This window comes from Alexandromys fortis, unplaced genomic scaffold (genome assembly GCF_014885135.2).
Source record: "Alexandromys fortis isolate MF-2015 unplaced genomic scaffold, M_Fortis_MF-2015_v1.1 scaffold_231, whole genome shotgun sequence".
NCBI lineage: Eukaryota > Metazoa > Chordata > Mammalia > Rodentia > Cricetidae > Alexandromys > Alexandromys fortis.
In genome coordinates this window covers 427822-442229 of record NW_026068613.1, presented here as the reverse complement: position 1 = coordinate 442229, position 14408 = coordinate 427822, and the positions used below count along the sequence as shown (strand labels likewise).

At 47.7% G+C, this 14408-nt stretch overlaps 1 protein-coding gene and 1 pseudogene across 1 annotated transcript; one reads left to right on the top strand and one right to left on the bottom strand.

Moving 5' to 3' along the window:
• LOC126495949 (60S ribosomal protein L13-like) overlaps positions 1–4358 on the bottom strand; it is a 28918-nt pseudogene extending 24560 nt beyond the window's left edge.
• A 584-nt stretch (positions 4359–4942) lies between these two features.
• On the top strand, positions 4943–8531 carry Bsx (brain specific homeobox). Its single transcript, XM_050133497.1, has 3 exons — positions 4943–5204; positions 7054–7250; positions 8292–8531. Exons 1-3 carry the CDS (start codon positions 4943–4945, stop codon positions 8529–8531), a joined length of 699 nt encoding a protein of 232 aa, XP_049989454.1.
• The last annotated feature ends 5877 nt before the right edge of the window (positions 8532–14408 follow it).

Here is a 14408-nt window from a genome sequence, read left to right as displayed (position 1 = left end):
TTTTTTTTTTAACTTATCATCCCAACCACCCACATAGTAATATATTTGGGTACTCTTTCGAGTCTGATGGAGAAATGTGGAGCTAGTAAGAGATAGACTAAAGGCCATTCTCATTCCATTGTGTATCTTTCAGAGAGTTAAGAAATGATATCGGCTTTCTCACATTTGAAACCGATTCTCTCTTCCAAGTTCCCCTTTCTAATAGATCACGAAGAGTGTTTTAATTTGAGATTGCCAAAGAGAGCATTGAGAACTTCAGGAGAGAAATGGGAGATCTTAGCCTTGCAGATCACCCCACCTCCGAATGAGCAACCAGGGTGGATCTAGTCCTTGCCACATTAGAAATGCCGGGTTCTCAATATCACATCTTTGAATGCGTGTCTCACAAGGGAACACATCCTAATTTCCTGTAGAAAAGCATTCGTTTTGAAGATGCATTTGCTAGAAGCAGCCAGCGACTCCTGTTCTTTTTGTAGAAGTGTCATCCACTTTGGTAGTGCTTAAAATAAAGTACCCAGACAGAAGGTGGGCTGAAGCAGACAACAAGCAATACAATACAAACTGTTACGAGTAAAGTGTGTTACTCAGATCCTGCTCAAATACATGTCTCCTTTATTTTGAAGGCAACTTGGCTAATGGAACCAGCCCTTCCTTTGATCATCAATAGGGCCATCTTTTGGGGAAACTAAGTCCCACCTCAGCTGGCAGTTTTAGATGAGGCTGACATAAAAGAGAGGGCCTGACTAATTATCTAGTCCCTGAAAAGCATGTCTTTTCTCTCTTTAAATTAATGATTCTCTGGCTAAAACCCAAGCAAGAATGTCATTGACTCCTAGATGGGGGAGAGACGATCATTTGATCTTTAGTATTTACTGCTGTTTCTTTTATTCTGGGCAGCACATAGGATCTGGATTTGTGTCAGACTTATGGCTACAGCTTTCTTGTCCTGAGTGACAGATTTTTTTTTTTTGGCCAAGTGAATGAGAATAAAATGAAATGAAATATGGATGCATTTATGAAACTTCCCAAGGCTTGGAGAAAGGAGTCTTTGAATAGTAGGCAGTCAGTGGATTCTCACAGAAATTAAACATCTCGGTGAATGGAGAAGGGAAAACCTTGAGCGTGTGTTGGGTTGGTTGCAGCAACTGCTTTTTATTTTTCCCACGTGTCTGTCTACATTTGGAAGAAGTAAAAGAGGGGGTGAATTATAAGGGTGCTGCACAATACAGGAGCCTCAAACCCAGCGTGGCTACCAAGCCCTTGAAAGAGCTAGAGTCAGCTGAGATGTGCAGGAAATGCCAAATACACACTCGGTTTAGTAGGAAGCCTGGCGTGGTGCCTGTAATCCTAGAACTAGTGAGGATTAAGAGTTCAAGGTTATTCTTGGCTGCATATTGAGTTCAAAACCAATCAAGACTACAGGAGACCCTGCCTAAAGAACAAACAAAAATTTAGTATGAAAAAGTATGTAAATAGTATTTATATTGATCATGCGTTGAATATTAATATTTGGGGTATATTGGAACTAAATACAGGATACAAATATTTCCCTGTTTTAATTTTTTTTTTTAAATTGGGAATTCTCTGTATATCTGTGGTTGTCCTGGAACCTGCTGTGCAGACCAGGTTGGTCTCAAAAGCCCTGAAACTGCCTGTCTTTGTTTCCCTGGTGCTTGGATTGAGGTCTTAAAGGCAGGGCACCATCAGGCCTGGTTTTAAAATTTTACGAGTAGAATTTAAAATGGTCTGTGTGGGTCACACTCTGTTATTGACGAACACTGTTCTAGGCTTCAGGGTTAGACTAGACCATGACACATCTGTTTTTTTTTTTTTTTGGGGGGGAGGGCTTGTTGCTGTTGTTTTAAAGAGAAATTGTTTCCCTGCAGCTTGTAATTTTTACCTCCTATCTAAACTCTGATGCTGGCTTGGTTACCCAGTCTGTCCTGGGCCTGAGAGGGGTGGAGTTGGAAGGTAGGGAGTGATGCGCAATTGAGCTGCCAATTGCAATACGCACTCCCTTACCTTAGAACAAGCCAGGACTGAGACCTGGAGGGGTTGGATACCCTGTGCCCTGCATTCACCCCAGAGCCCTTGTAGGACTGGGCCAGAGCTGGTTTTGGTCACTCTAGCGTTTTCGCGGGGTTCTGCTCAAGGAATCGGTCAATGGGAGAAACTTCAAGGCATTCCTTGCCTCAGGATTTTCTCTAGAATCTAGGACATAGCTCGGCCTGGAACCTGAGGCCAGGAAGGGATCAGAAACCTATGAGGACAAACTATCCTCTCGCTGTCCGCATCCGCACTTCTCTTCCTTTGTCGCACTGGGCTGAGGCCCCACAGGGTCCCCGGCTGCTATGTGTCTGGAACTGGAGGAAAAAGGATCTCTGTCATGGATAAGGGCGGTGGCGGCACCAAGGATGCCTAGAGTCCTCAGGGTCTCTTTCGGTCCTGGCGTCTAGGGCGGTACTCATCCAGCCTCCTAGCCTTGTTCTTTAGCGGCGCTAATCGGCTATGCTAATCCGGTAGGGAAAGACGCCAGCGCCCCAGGTCTTAGACCTTTCCCTGCGACCAGCTTTCCTCTCTCGGCTCTAACTTCTTAGGTTCCTATAGCGACCTAAAGAGGCAGAGCGCGGACGGCCGGATTTCCCAGGAAAACGTCTTCCAGTCTCTCTCCATGGGCAGCTCTGCTCTCGGCTAGCCTCCGCCGCCGCCGCCACCCTTTTCCCTATCGCAGCTTGTGTCCCTGGGAGAGCCTTAGCCTGAGCGGAGTCTGTGTCAGGCTGTAAAGGTTGTCTGACACCAAAGAACCAAAAGACCGAGAATGTAGTCTACCTCTCTCCTTTTCCCCTGCGATCCTTCGAGCACTCGGAGAGCTGTGTAAGGAAGAGTTCTCTGTGTCACCGCTCAAAGTCTGGCACTCAAGGACGTTTCTACTAATCCTGTCCCCCAAGTGACATTCAGTTTGCAAGGTACAAGTTAGTCTCTGACCCAAGGAAGCTGAAAGCCCGCCCCCCGGAGGCCGGGCGAGGATCTGTACAGTGGCTGGAAACCCAGGTCAAGGACTGAAACTGACACCCACTAAAGTCTGGTTGTAAAGCTCCGGCCCCACAATAGCCTGCCAGCCTTGTATTTGGAGACAGAATAGACTGAGATTCATTTACTACATGTAGATGACTGATATCCATTTGATACTTTCACCCGAGAGTAGAGATCGATGGACTTCCATTGTGTGGATCATCACCTCAGCGCCCTATCAAGATTTTTCTGCCTCTCCCTCAGTACCATAAGCGATGACTCGGCCAGGAAGAACGATCAATGAACTTCTGTAAACTCTACCGTCTCCCTTTCGGTGGTCATTTCCTCTCCGGCCTTCTCTTCCTACTATTACAAACTTTAAAGCACAAGTCGCTGCTCAGACAAAGAGAGACAGTTCCGACTTCATTTACATGCCTGCTTACCAAGATCTCATTTCACTGTCTCCCTGACACACTTTCTTCTGCTTTCCTCTCCTCTCTGGTTACCATTGTGTCCGTGTGGAATAGGACACGTCCACTTCCCGGAGCCCTGAAGTTTGGGGCCTAATTTATTCTGGTAATTAATTTGTTCTACCTGCTAGATCAGATGGAAAATCCTACTGCAGAGCCCGAGGATCAACACTTGACTTCGCAGCACCTCCTCTAATTATCTAATAGCATGGGTTGGGAGGACTCAGTCTCTGTTAAGACACTTTTGCTATTAGCAGTAGTGATTGGAATTGTGATGACGACTAGATATCAACAAATTAGAGCTTAAAAATTGGGAGATGGAAGAGAAGTGGCTTCTTTTAATTTCCCCGAATTTAACATCAATAATTAGAGCAATTTTCAGAGATGCGAGCCCAAATTACTCCTGCTGTGCTGTAGATGATCACCTTAATTTTAGCAAATTGACTCCAGGGAAATAAATGTGACAGATTAGAAAAAGACAAACGGGGGGGGGGGAAGGATTGAGAAGAAGAGTAAGGAAAGAGGCAGGGGAGAGAGACCGGGAATAAAATCTACTGCAGTGATGGGGAAGACGGGCTGGAATGGGCAGTGTAGCAAAAATAGCCAAACAAAAACAAGAACACAACAACATTTGATGGAAGTGAAGAGCAGCATGGGGGGTGACAGCAAAGGTGGCTGTGTGGGCAGATTTTAAACGACCAAGTCATTTGCGTGATAGACATAGAACCCCTCCCTCCCCACTCCGGTTCATTCACTCCCTAAATTCCAGGTTAAGAATCTTTCACCGGTGTCTTTATTTCCCTCAACAATCCAATCATCCCTCTTGTCAATGTAACCCAACTCTAGCAGCTCCGCATGGCAGCAGACAGTCTGCATCGTTGTTTCTTCACTTTTCTCCTCCTTTGTTACCCATTTCTGAAACTCTTTAAAAACCAAACAGGCCCAAATGCTTGAGTAAGTGCTTTATTTTACGCTATTGGGACTCTTTGGGTATTCTTGTTTGTTAAACAACGGCGAAAAAAAATCATTTTCAGTCTTTTTAAAAGACGGACCACAACAGTTCTTGCAGGGGAGGGGCAGAAATTGGGGTTGAGAATCCTGCTAGGAACCGAACCTATTGAGCTCAGCGCTCCCTGCTTGTCCAGGCTCATTCAGCACCGCGGACAGATCCTTGCCCCGCCCCGAGCCCACCCCACCCTCCCCTCTGCCTCCGCAGCCTTGCTATTGGTTCTCTCGGCTCCCCTCTCCAAGCTGCCAATTCTCCAACACACAGAACCAACCTACCCAGGCGCTGGAGAGGCAAGAAGACAAGCACCGGGGATAGCCCAGGTCGGTAGAGCAGCCGAGATCTGAGCCTAGGCGGTCAGGAGTAGGTGCGGGCTTTCGACTAGGCCAGCTGCGAAGCTGTCTGCCTTCTACACTTTGTCCTGGCCCTCACCCTGTGACAGGTGCTCCGCAAGATGAATCTCAACTTCACCTCTCCTCTCCATCCGGCATCTTCTCAGAGGCCCACGTCGTTTTTCATAGAGGACATTCTCCTACACAAACCCAAGCCGCTGAGAGAGGTGGCCCCTGACCACTTTGCGAGCTCTCTGGCCTCTAGGGTGCCTTTGCTAGACTATGGTTATCCCCTTATGCCCACACCCACCCTCCTCACCCCTCATGCCCATCACCCTCTGCATAAGGGGGACCACCACCATCCTTATTTCCTGACCACCTCGGGTAAGTATCAGAAGCCCCCAGGAGTGGGGAGAGACACGGGGAGCTGGGTTTTGTTTATTTTGTTTTGTTTTAGCACAGCCCCCAGGGACCAGATCTGGCAGGGTGGCCTCCCTTCCTCTGCAACAGTAGAAGGTTGGGGGCTTGTCTGAGAGAAGGAGAGCTCCCCCGAGGCATGCCAACTGAGGGAAATGATTCGTTGTTACTTCGCAGTTTTTATAACGGACGGGGGTTGTGTCTGGGCAGAGGCAGCAGGAGCGGATGGATGCGGTCATATTCTTGGTGTGCAGTGCTCAGTCTTACTCCACTCTTCCAGGCCAACTTGTTCATTTCTCAGCCCCCCCCCAACTTCTTCTATCTCAGAAGGAGGTCCTCCATCATCTTGTCCCAGGGAATCCCCCTGAACTTTTCAGTGCAGAGACTGAAAAGGCTTCACTTGGCCAATTCTCTTCGGCTAGGTTGGGTCAGGAATATTGGCCGATTCTGCAGAGGACATGGAAGTGAGGGAGGGCTTGGGGTAGTCTGAGGAAAGAGGATTCAGAATGGCAGGAAAGGTTCACATCAGAAGAGAGATGCAGCTCTTGAACCGGCTTCACTTCTAAGGTTCAACATTTAATTCATGGTCAGTCTGCTTGGCTTTCCTTCTTCTGGTCCAGTTGCTAGAGTAGCTGGGATCCCTTGTTAAAGTATTTCAGACTTAGTGTTTGGCAAGGAGTGGGAACTGGGAAAGTAAAAGTGGGCCTGGAGATGCTGGGGAACATGTAGGTTCGTTCCTTCGTTTCTCTTAGGCTACATGCACACTTTCTTCCCTAACATTTTTTTTTCCAGCTAAACTAGAAAAAAAATTCTTCTACTCCCGATGCTGAGCACAATAGTGAATTTGCTCCAGTGGGAGCTGAGGGAAGGGAGCAGGCAATGTATGAAATGTGGGCACTGGGATTCAGAAAAAAAAAAAAAAAGAAAAGTGTATAAACCCACTCTCAAGCGCAAGCTTAGGGAGAAAATTTTGAGGTACCCATTGAGGTCTGCATTGCTCCCTGGCTTAGACGCAAAGTGGAGAACGAACTCTTCTCTCAGGGCTGGTATTGCCCAAAATCCGTGGTGCTAAAAAACAGCTTGGTAGACACTGGTGTCTGAGGCCTGTATTCTTGGAGCATGTAAAACATTGAGTAAAGCTGAGAGGGTCGCGAAATGGAAGCATCCTCTTCTGATTACCAGAAAAAAAGCGCCTCAGCTCTCCTGATTCGCGGGACTTGAAGTCGGAGGGAAAGCTTAGGATCAGACTACACAGGGTCTGCAGGGCGACCCTGCCACTGACAAGGGCGAGCGTCACAGTTTCTCTGGATAAGCGTTTTTGCGCTGTTTTGTTTGGTTGATGGAAAGGTAAAGGCGACCCGGGAAAGGTGCTTTTTAGAGCTGAGAAGGCTAAGTCCTATCCAGCCTACTGCACCCGACTAGCACACGGTGTTGTAGAGGTCTGGGTGGAAGCGAGTGGACGGCTCCGGTGTACCATCGGACTCCACGAGAAAACTTTGCCAGGCCCAACAGATAACTGGATGCGCGCTGTGAGGAAGTCTCCCCACGAAGATTTTTGTTCTATTTTTCTTTTCTGTTTTACTTGTTTATTGTTTGTGTTTTGGGATGGTCTTCTAGGAAGAGATCTTCAAGATCTATTTTACGATCCTCCTCCCCGCTGTCCTAGAGTTATAGAGAGATGGGTTCCAGGAGCTTTGAGGCAAGTAGGAGACAGGTGTTTGGGAATGCTGGGCACCGGAGTGGAGTGAAACTGGGAGGCTGAAGTTACTTCCTGGGTCTGCGGGTTCCATCCAACGCACTGCTCTTGTCTCTGTAGGGGTGCCGGTCCCGGCGCTGTTCCCGCACCCGCAGCATGCGGAGCTGCCGGGGAAGCACTGCCGCCGCCGCAAAGCTCGCACCGTGTTTTCTGACTCGCAGCTCTCCGGCCTGGAGAAAAGGTTTGAAATCCAGCGCTATCTGTCGACACCAGAGCGTGTGGAGCTGGCCACAGCCCTCAGCCTCTCCGAGACTCAGGTGGGCAGGAGAGGGGAGGAAGCCCCGCGTTCTACGTCCTGCTCTTCTTCCTTCAGCTCTGAACAGTTCCAGAACCATGAAATAAAAATGTACCTCTCCCCTCTCCTTGCAGATTATCCTCAAGACCCGAAAGAATTTATACACAAATTTCACATTAGATTTATCTACCCGGCTCTATTGGGAGGAAAAATCACTTCGAGTGATTCGGCTGTCACCGAATGGTTTTTAAATGGTTATTTCTATTCCTCTTCCAACTAAGCGGGTGACAAGCTGAGATGGAGGGTTCTTGTTTCTGGATAAGCTTAAACATTTTTTTTTTGTTTGTTTGTTTTGCTTTGGAAAGGGTTTCCTTGTGTAGCCAGGATGGCGCAAAACCTCATCTTTCTGCCTCAACCTCCGTGTGTGGATTACCAGCTTACACCACCACTCTATGCTCCTTTACCCCTCTTCACTGCCCTCCCCCCATGTACTTATTTCAACCCGTGCCATTCACAGCTGCAAGTCTTCCTAGGTACCCTAGGGCTTGAGCACACCGCAGTTAAAGCGTCCGCTTTAGTTTTTCTCTTTTGTCCTATTCATCCATCCCCTCTGCCCCTTCCTTTATCCCTTCTCATGATCTTGCTGTGAAATCATTAGTCATTCAGAGCGGAGACTAATACTCTCTCCAAAGAAAACCGGTCACTTTACTCCATTCTTGTCTTCCAGTCCACAAGGTCTGCTGGACCCAGGATTCGGTTGTCTCCACCACAGGTTCATAAAGGAAACCCTATTCAGGCAGCACTTACCCTTATTAATAACTCTCCACATCGCGGACCCCCATCACTATTCCGGGGCAATCTCTCTTGGAAGCCGTAGGTTCTCGTTCAGCCTAAAACGATAAAGTGCGTCTTTTTCAAAAGCACAAGAGGACCGTAACGTTAGGACCGAGTTAAATTCAGTAGACAGATGGCCTTTTCACCTAAACGCCACCATTCGCCCAGGTCTTAGCTGTCACCATTTGTCTGAGGAATGACATGATTTTGTTTGTATCCCCTAAACTAGGTGAAAACGTGGTTCCAGAACCGGCGGATGAAGCATAAAAAGCAGTTGAGGAAGACTCAAGACGAACCCAAAGCCGTAGACGGGCCTGAGAGCCCCGAGGGCAGCCCCCATGCTCCAGAGGCCGCCGTCGCCGATGCTCGGCTGAGTCTGCCCGCGGGCGCCTTCGTGCTTACTGAGCCGGAGGACGAGGTGGACATTGGGGACGAAGGCGAGCTCAGCTCAGGGCCGCACGTCCTCTGAATGACCGCGCTGGGGATACCCAGGAGAGAAGGTCGCTGGGCCAGACGAGGTTCTTGCGGGGCGGAAAGACTCGCCGAGACTCTAGACTCTATTCCAGCCGACCCCGGCTGGAAGGACAGATGCAGCCCATTCATCAACCTACAGCCGCCCGCGACCCACCCCCAAGCTTCCTCCCGAACCCCATCCTGTCCCCGTCGGGAATCACCAGTGTGATCGCTGGTTCCCGTGCCCGGCGTCTTCAGAGCCCAGGACCTGCCCAGTGTCATAGCCCAAACTGGCACCCGGGTTCGCGATTCTACAATTCGACAGAGCTTTCCTCCCGCTGCCAATACAGCACCTCTCCATTCTCATTTCTCAGCCAGTTGCCCCCTAGTTCTGTCACCCTGTACCCGCGCGCGGTCTCTGCACCTGGACAGTAGCTCTCCCTTAAGCAGTACCGTTGACTGCAGATGAAGGGACCAGGGGGCTGCGGTCATGCGGGGATCCAGGCAGAGCCACGCCGGATCCTTTGAACCTTCAGTGTCCTGACAGAGTTGTCGGAGACTTGTCACTATTTCTGCTCACACCCCTACCCGGACCCCACATCTCTAACTCAAATCCTGAAGCGATCCCCTTCTACGGATTGCGCTTCCATCCTCCTCCTTCCGGGTGGTCATCGGTGCGCTCGTTGTCCCGGGCGCTTGCGGCGCTGATGGACCCCACAATTTCCATCCCCCACAGAATCGTGGACAGAGAAAATCCACAGCTCAATTTCTGTTTCCTGAACTTGTTGCACTTGTCCCGCAACCCTTCCATGTCCCAAAGGCTACTGAGATTTTAAAAGTGTTGTCTTCGGGTTGTTCATGGGCGCGCTCACTCCGTGCAGTGTTTTAGCAAGGCGTAGGACGGCAAGGAGCACACTCTACAGCTTTCCGAATTAAGGCAAAAGGGGTTGTGGGCGCGCACCTGTGTGTGTGTGTGTGGGGGGGCAGGCATGGAAGCTGTCGCTTGCCCCTCCACTCCTCCTCTTTGCCCCAGGAAGGTCATCTATTCTCTTACTAGATCCGCAGTCTCTTTAGATAACAAAGGACTTGCGGGGCAAAAATGGGAAGGAGCATGGGTTTCCGGAATTGTTCGTTGTCCGGTTCAGCTAGCACGTCATCTCCCTTGTCTCAGAGAGTTTCTTATATCCCTCGGTAGCAGGGACCTTTACTTGGCAGATTCTCGACCCCGACTTTCCTGTTTTCAATCATTTGACTAATGGAGATGAATGAATTTCATTCAGGTGAAAAAGGTCACTGCAAACCGCGGAGGCGGACAGGACCGCCGCCTTTGGGTATTTTGTAACATGAAACTATGCTAATGAAGTATGTGAAGACCCTTCTCCGACTAGCAGCCGGGCGGGGAGGAGGACTTCGGTTTCGGGTCTGCCTTGCCTTCTGGTGGGTTTTAGATTAGTGAGTTCGTGAGGACTAGAAGGCGGGAATTTAGCAGGTGTCTTCCACACCCTCGGGCCCTCCCGGCACAGAGATAAACAATGACCAAGACTGCAGTGGTTTGAGTTTGGGTTGCATTTAATCTTTTTTCCCCCCAACGAGGGGATGCATTTCCAAATTCCTCTAGGTGAAAGTTCTGAGACTACGAATGAAACAAATGGAGAGATACTTTAAAAACAAAAACAAAACAAAACCAAGTGGACGGAAAGAGCTTTACCCAGTCTGTATTGCTTAGGAGGCAAAGCTACCACTTGTATCTCAGCCTTTGTACTTTGGGGAGTGCCTGCTAGTCAGACAAGGGAACTGTGAAGCACAGGTCGGGAAACTGAGGCTTGACAAAGTTAAGAATGTATCCATAAAATTTGGGCTAGCTAACAGCTGAGCTTGGACGCAGATCTTTGACTCTGTTCCCTTCTTTTCCTATGTTCTTCCCTTTTGCTACTTCCTGGTAACAATGCTTGTCTTGCAGTTTTCCCCTGTAGCTTTATAAGAACATCATCCTCATTTCTTTAGTCTGTGAAGTTGTGGCTGATGATGATGCTCAGAGTTCTCCTCTTCTGTTCAGATAATGACCATATTTTTTTCAAAAGCAGAGACTCTTCAGGCAAGACTCCTACTTCCAAACGTCATCTGCAACCTTACAGAACCATGTAAAGGAAGTAGTTTGCAGAGAATATGTTACAGTAACACACGCGCACGTATGCTTGCACACACACACACAAATAAACACACACACACACACCCCAAACAAAAACCAACCAACCAACCAAACAAACCAACAAACCTTTTGGTTAGAGGAACGTGATTTGATAATAAGAGAAAGATAGCTCACACAAAAGCATGGAGCCAAGAGCCTAGGGAAAAAAAAAAAACTCAAATTGTTCTAGTTCTGAGCACAACAACTGCCAAGAAAAGCAATGGTTAAAAAAAATATTACGTGGAGCCAGCTAAAGGGAGAGTTTAAATTATTCGGTGAACACAGACTCAAAAGCACTGGGCATTTGTCTTTTCTGCCTTCAGAAAATCCTTGGGGATCGGAGTGAGGGCCTTGTCTTGAAGAAGCTGGTAAACAGAGAAGCTTCCAGTTTAAGAATAGCTCTTCCTGATTGGGGCACAGTCCTGAGTCCCAGGAACTGGGGTCTGATTCAGGAGCATCATCTGCTTAGGAAGATGTAACTTCCAGCTATCCTGACCTGGAATGGCTGGGAGGGGAAGAGCTCTGAATGCAACCAGACATTGCAACCAGACATAGGAGCAAGGCAGTTTTCTCACCAACCCCACCCCAATCCTGGAATTGTAGTAAACAAAGTGATGGCAAAATTTTCCCCTCTCCTCTCCTCTCCTCTCCTCTCCTCTCCTCTCCTCTCCTCTCCTCTCCTCTCCTCTCCTCTCCTCTCCTCTCCTCTCCTCTCTTCTCCTCTGCTGTCTTGTCCCCCTCCCCTCCCCTCCTGTCCTTCCCCCAGTCCTTCCTTTCTTCCAGATCAGTGATATTAAAAGACAGGCACAATTTAGTCTCAATTGAATGTAACATGACAGCAATTTTTGCTTTTGACCTTCAAAACTGATCAAAGCCTCAATAGGCTAGAAAAGTATTTTGTCTGAATGGTCCGAGCTTTTGTCTCAACTCGGTTCCTCTTTTTAGTAAAGATCCTGTAAAACTATGTGCATTATATTGTAGAAAGACACATAGACCTGATTTTGAAGAGACAGAAGCATCTTTGATTAGCTGAGGAAGGCAAATAACTTCTCATCTAATCCCAAATGGGAATGTCGCCCCCATATTTGTTCCCAAGACTCTGCTCCTGAATAACTTGATTTCCGAGTTTCTGAGAGAGACTTTTAGTAATATTTCTCAGCTTATTGTTAGCTGACTGTCACGCTAAGAAATACTTAACTCGAATGTGTGTCAGGGCTTAGCGAGGATTGGCGCTCTAAGAGGTAGCAATGGAGAGGCACACCACATGGGCTTCTGGAGCTGAGAGAATCGTTCTGTAAATACACCCTGTTGAAGCAGTGATTCCCTGGGTCTTCCCGAATTTGACTCATTCTGCAAAATAATGAATTACCTGAGAAATACTTAAATTGCTATGTTTATTTTTCATGTTTTGGTCATCGCACTTCTAAGAGAATATTGACAAGCTAAAATTTACTGAGTGTGCAGGAGCCTAGGCAGTCATTGGTGTGTAAGACACAAATAAAGGACTGACAGCCAGCCTTTGGGCTGGGCAGAGGAAAGCTTTGGGGAGGCCTGGAGGAGAAGCTAGCTGTGGCAGCTGCGCTTGGAGGTGGAGCTACTCTGCCATGCTAAAGAAGAGGATGGGTCTAGGGACAAAAAGTCCACAAGTCACCAAGCACCTTCTCATTGGGAAGGTTTAGGCAGAGGTTACAGACAAGTCCAGAGCACTTCCTAGTGTGGGCCTCTCTCTTTACTTATACAAAGCTGGGATACATACCTCCTCCCGTTCCTCCTCCTGGGAATTGAACCCAGAGCCTCATGCGTGCTTTAGGCAGTGTATCACCACTGAACTCCATCTCCTGCCCTCTCCATCATTAAGCTCTGACATGCTATCTTCTCTCGCAGGTTTCACATTATTTAGATGGTCTGACATTTCATGAAGACTTCAGTTCTTGCATCCTAATTTAAACAAATAGATCTGCAGCAATTAGAAGACTTGAGAGAAACAGGGAAGAGGGGGAGAATTCGTATTTTAATTCATTGAGTTCTAATGCTTCATTTCAGAAAGTAAATGACATCAAAGTGTCATTTTACTAAGTTAAAGGCAATGGGACTCCCAGGAAGAAATTATCTCTGTTATAGGACACATCTAATAACTTCCAAGCCCTTCGTTCGACACGTAATATGCGGGAGAAATCAAGTCTCAGATGCTCCCAAAGACCGAGTGGCAGGTTTAAGAGAAGAAACTGCTTCCAGTGATATCGCACAGGCAACCCAGGTTGTTGTGGTAAAGCGACTACAGGTCTGTGGGTCTTATAGCTTGCAGAATTTTTGTAGCAATTTCAGATGTAAGAATTAAAAAGAAGCAACATGAACCTGGAATGAATTTCCTGGGAGGTTCTGTGTTCCTTCACACTCTTTTCATTCAAGCCAAGGTGGGGCAAGAGCTTACTGGGGCTAGTTCAGAAGATACTCCTTCTTCTGATAGGATGAGTCAGGGCCTCATGTTTACACCTTTCCTTTAAAAAAAAAAACCCTCACCAATCCTCTAGTGATGATGGGTTACTAGAGGCACACAGAAACATGCTCAGTGGCCTAAAGCTTGTTAGTTTGGGGAGTTGCACAGGTAATACAACTAGTTGATTAGAGAAAATGCTAGTAGATATTTACTAGTGAGATAAAAATTCAAATGGCTCTCCCATGTTCCCTCCAGCTTATTTTGTCGGTTGTTCATTTGAAGCCAGTCTCACTACATAGATGAGGCTGGACTTGAGCTCGAGGTCCTCCTTTGCCAGCCTCCCAAGTTCAAGGATGACAAGCTTGCATCCCATGCTCAGGGTACCAGATAACCGAGCCTCCATGATTTCATTTGGAGCTATCCCTTTCTCTTGTGCTCTCCCTGTGGTACTGGAGAATCACAGGTGGGGCTGAGTTGGCATCACAGCCTTGACCAGGTGCGCCCCATAAATGAGTTAGGAATGGTGAGCGGAGAGAGATAAGAGCTATGCAGACCTCCTATGAGGTCTCAGCTGGAAGAACACAGCAGACTGTACCTTAGTTCAGAACATATCAGTTATGAAGGCCGTGACTCAGACTATACAGGATCTCAACCATTCATACGGTTCACCATGCCATTGCAAAGGATGTCACAGAGGAGCTGTGTGGGTGGTTCCATTGCACTTTGTCCTACTGTTTTGAGCTAGGAGAAGATTTGTATTCCCTGAAAGAAACATGGCCCCAAAGGCTTCATTGTAAATGGCTCGCTGACATCAAGCCTTTTCCCTCTTTACCTTTCCTCACCCCATTATGCTCTAGGATTTCAGTTATCTGGTTTGCTGACTGATAGGGAATAGAGAGAGGGAGGTTCAAATTCATAGGAACCTTTTTAGTGACAAAGAATTACCTATGAGGAAAAGCCAGAATTTATGTTCCGGCTGTATTGTTAAGGTGTCTTTCCCCTTTGAGCACAAAAACAAAAACAACCCCCTTCAAAAGCGGAAACAAAACTGGGCATAAAGGTTCGTATTTGCAGTCCTAGCACTTGGGAGGTAGAGGCAAGAAGATCAGTAAGAAATTCAAGCTCAGTTTTGGCTCTACATAGTGAGTAAGAGGCCAGGCCGGGAGACGTGAAACTCTTGTCTCAAAAATAAAATTGGGGATGGAAGAAGTGATGAGACAGATTTGTTGGGGCCAGAAAGATGGTTCTGCAGGTAAAGTATGTGCCAC

Bases quoted from the DNA above. Each gene is read 5' to 3' on its own strand.
- Bsx (XM_050133497.1), top strand. From the start codon at position 4,943: ATGAATCTCAACTTCACCTCTCCTCTCCATCCGGCATCTTCTCAGAGG. The intron at 5,205-7,053 runs GTAAGTATCAGA...TTGTCTCTGTAG, and splicing joins TTATTTCCTGACCACCTCGG to GGGTGCCGGTCCCGGCGCTG. The intron at 7,251-8,291 runs GTGGGCAGGAGA...CCCCTAAACTAG, and splicing joins TCAGCCTCTCCGAGACTCAG to GTGAAAACGTGGTTCCAGAA.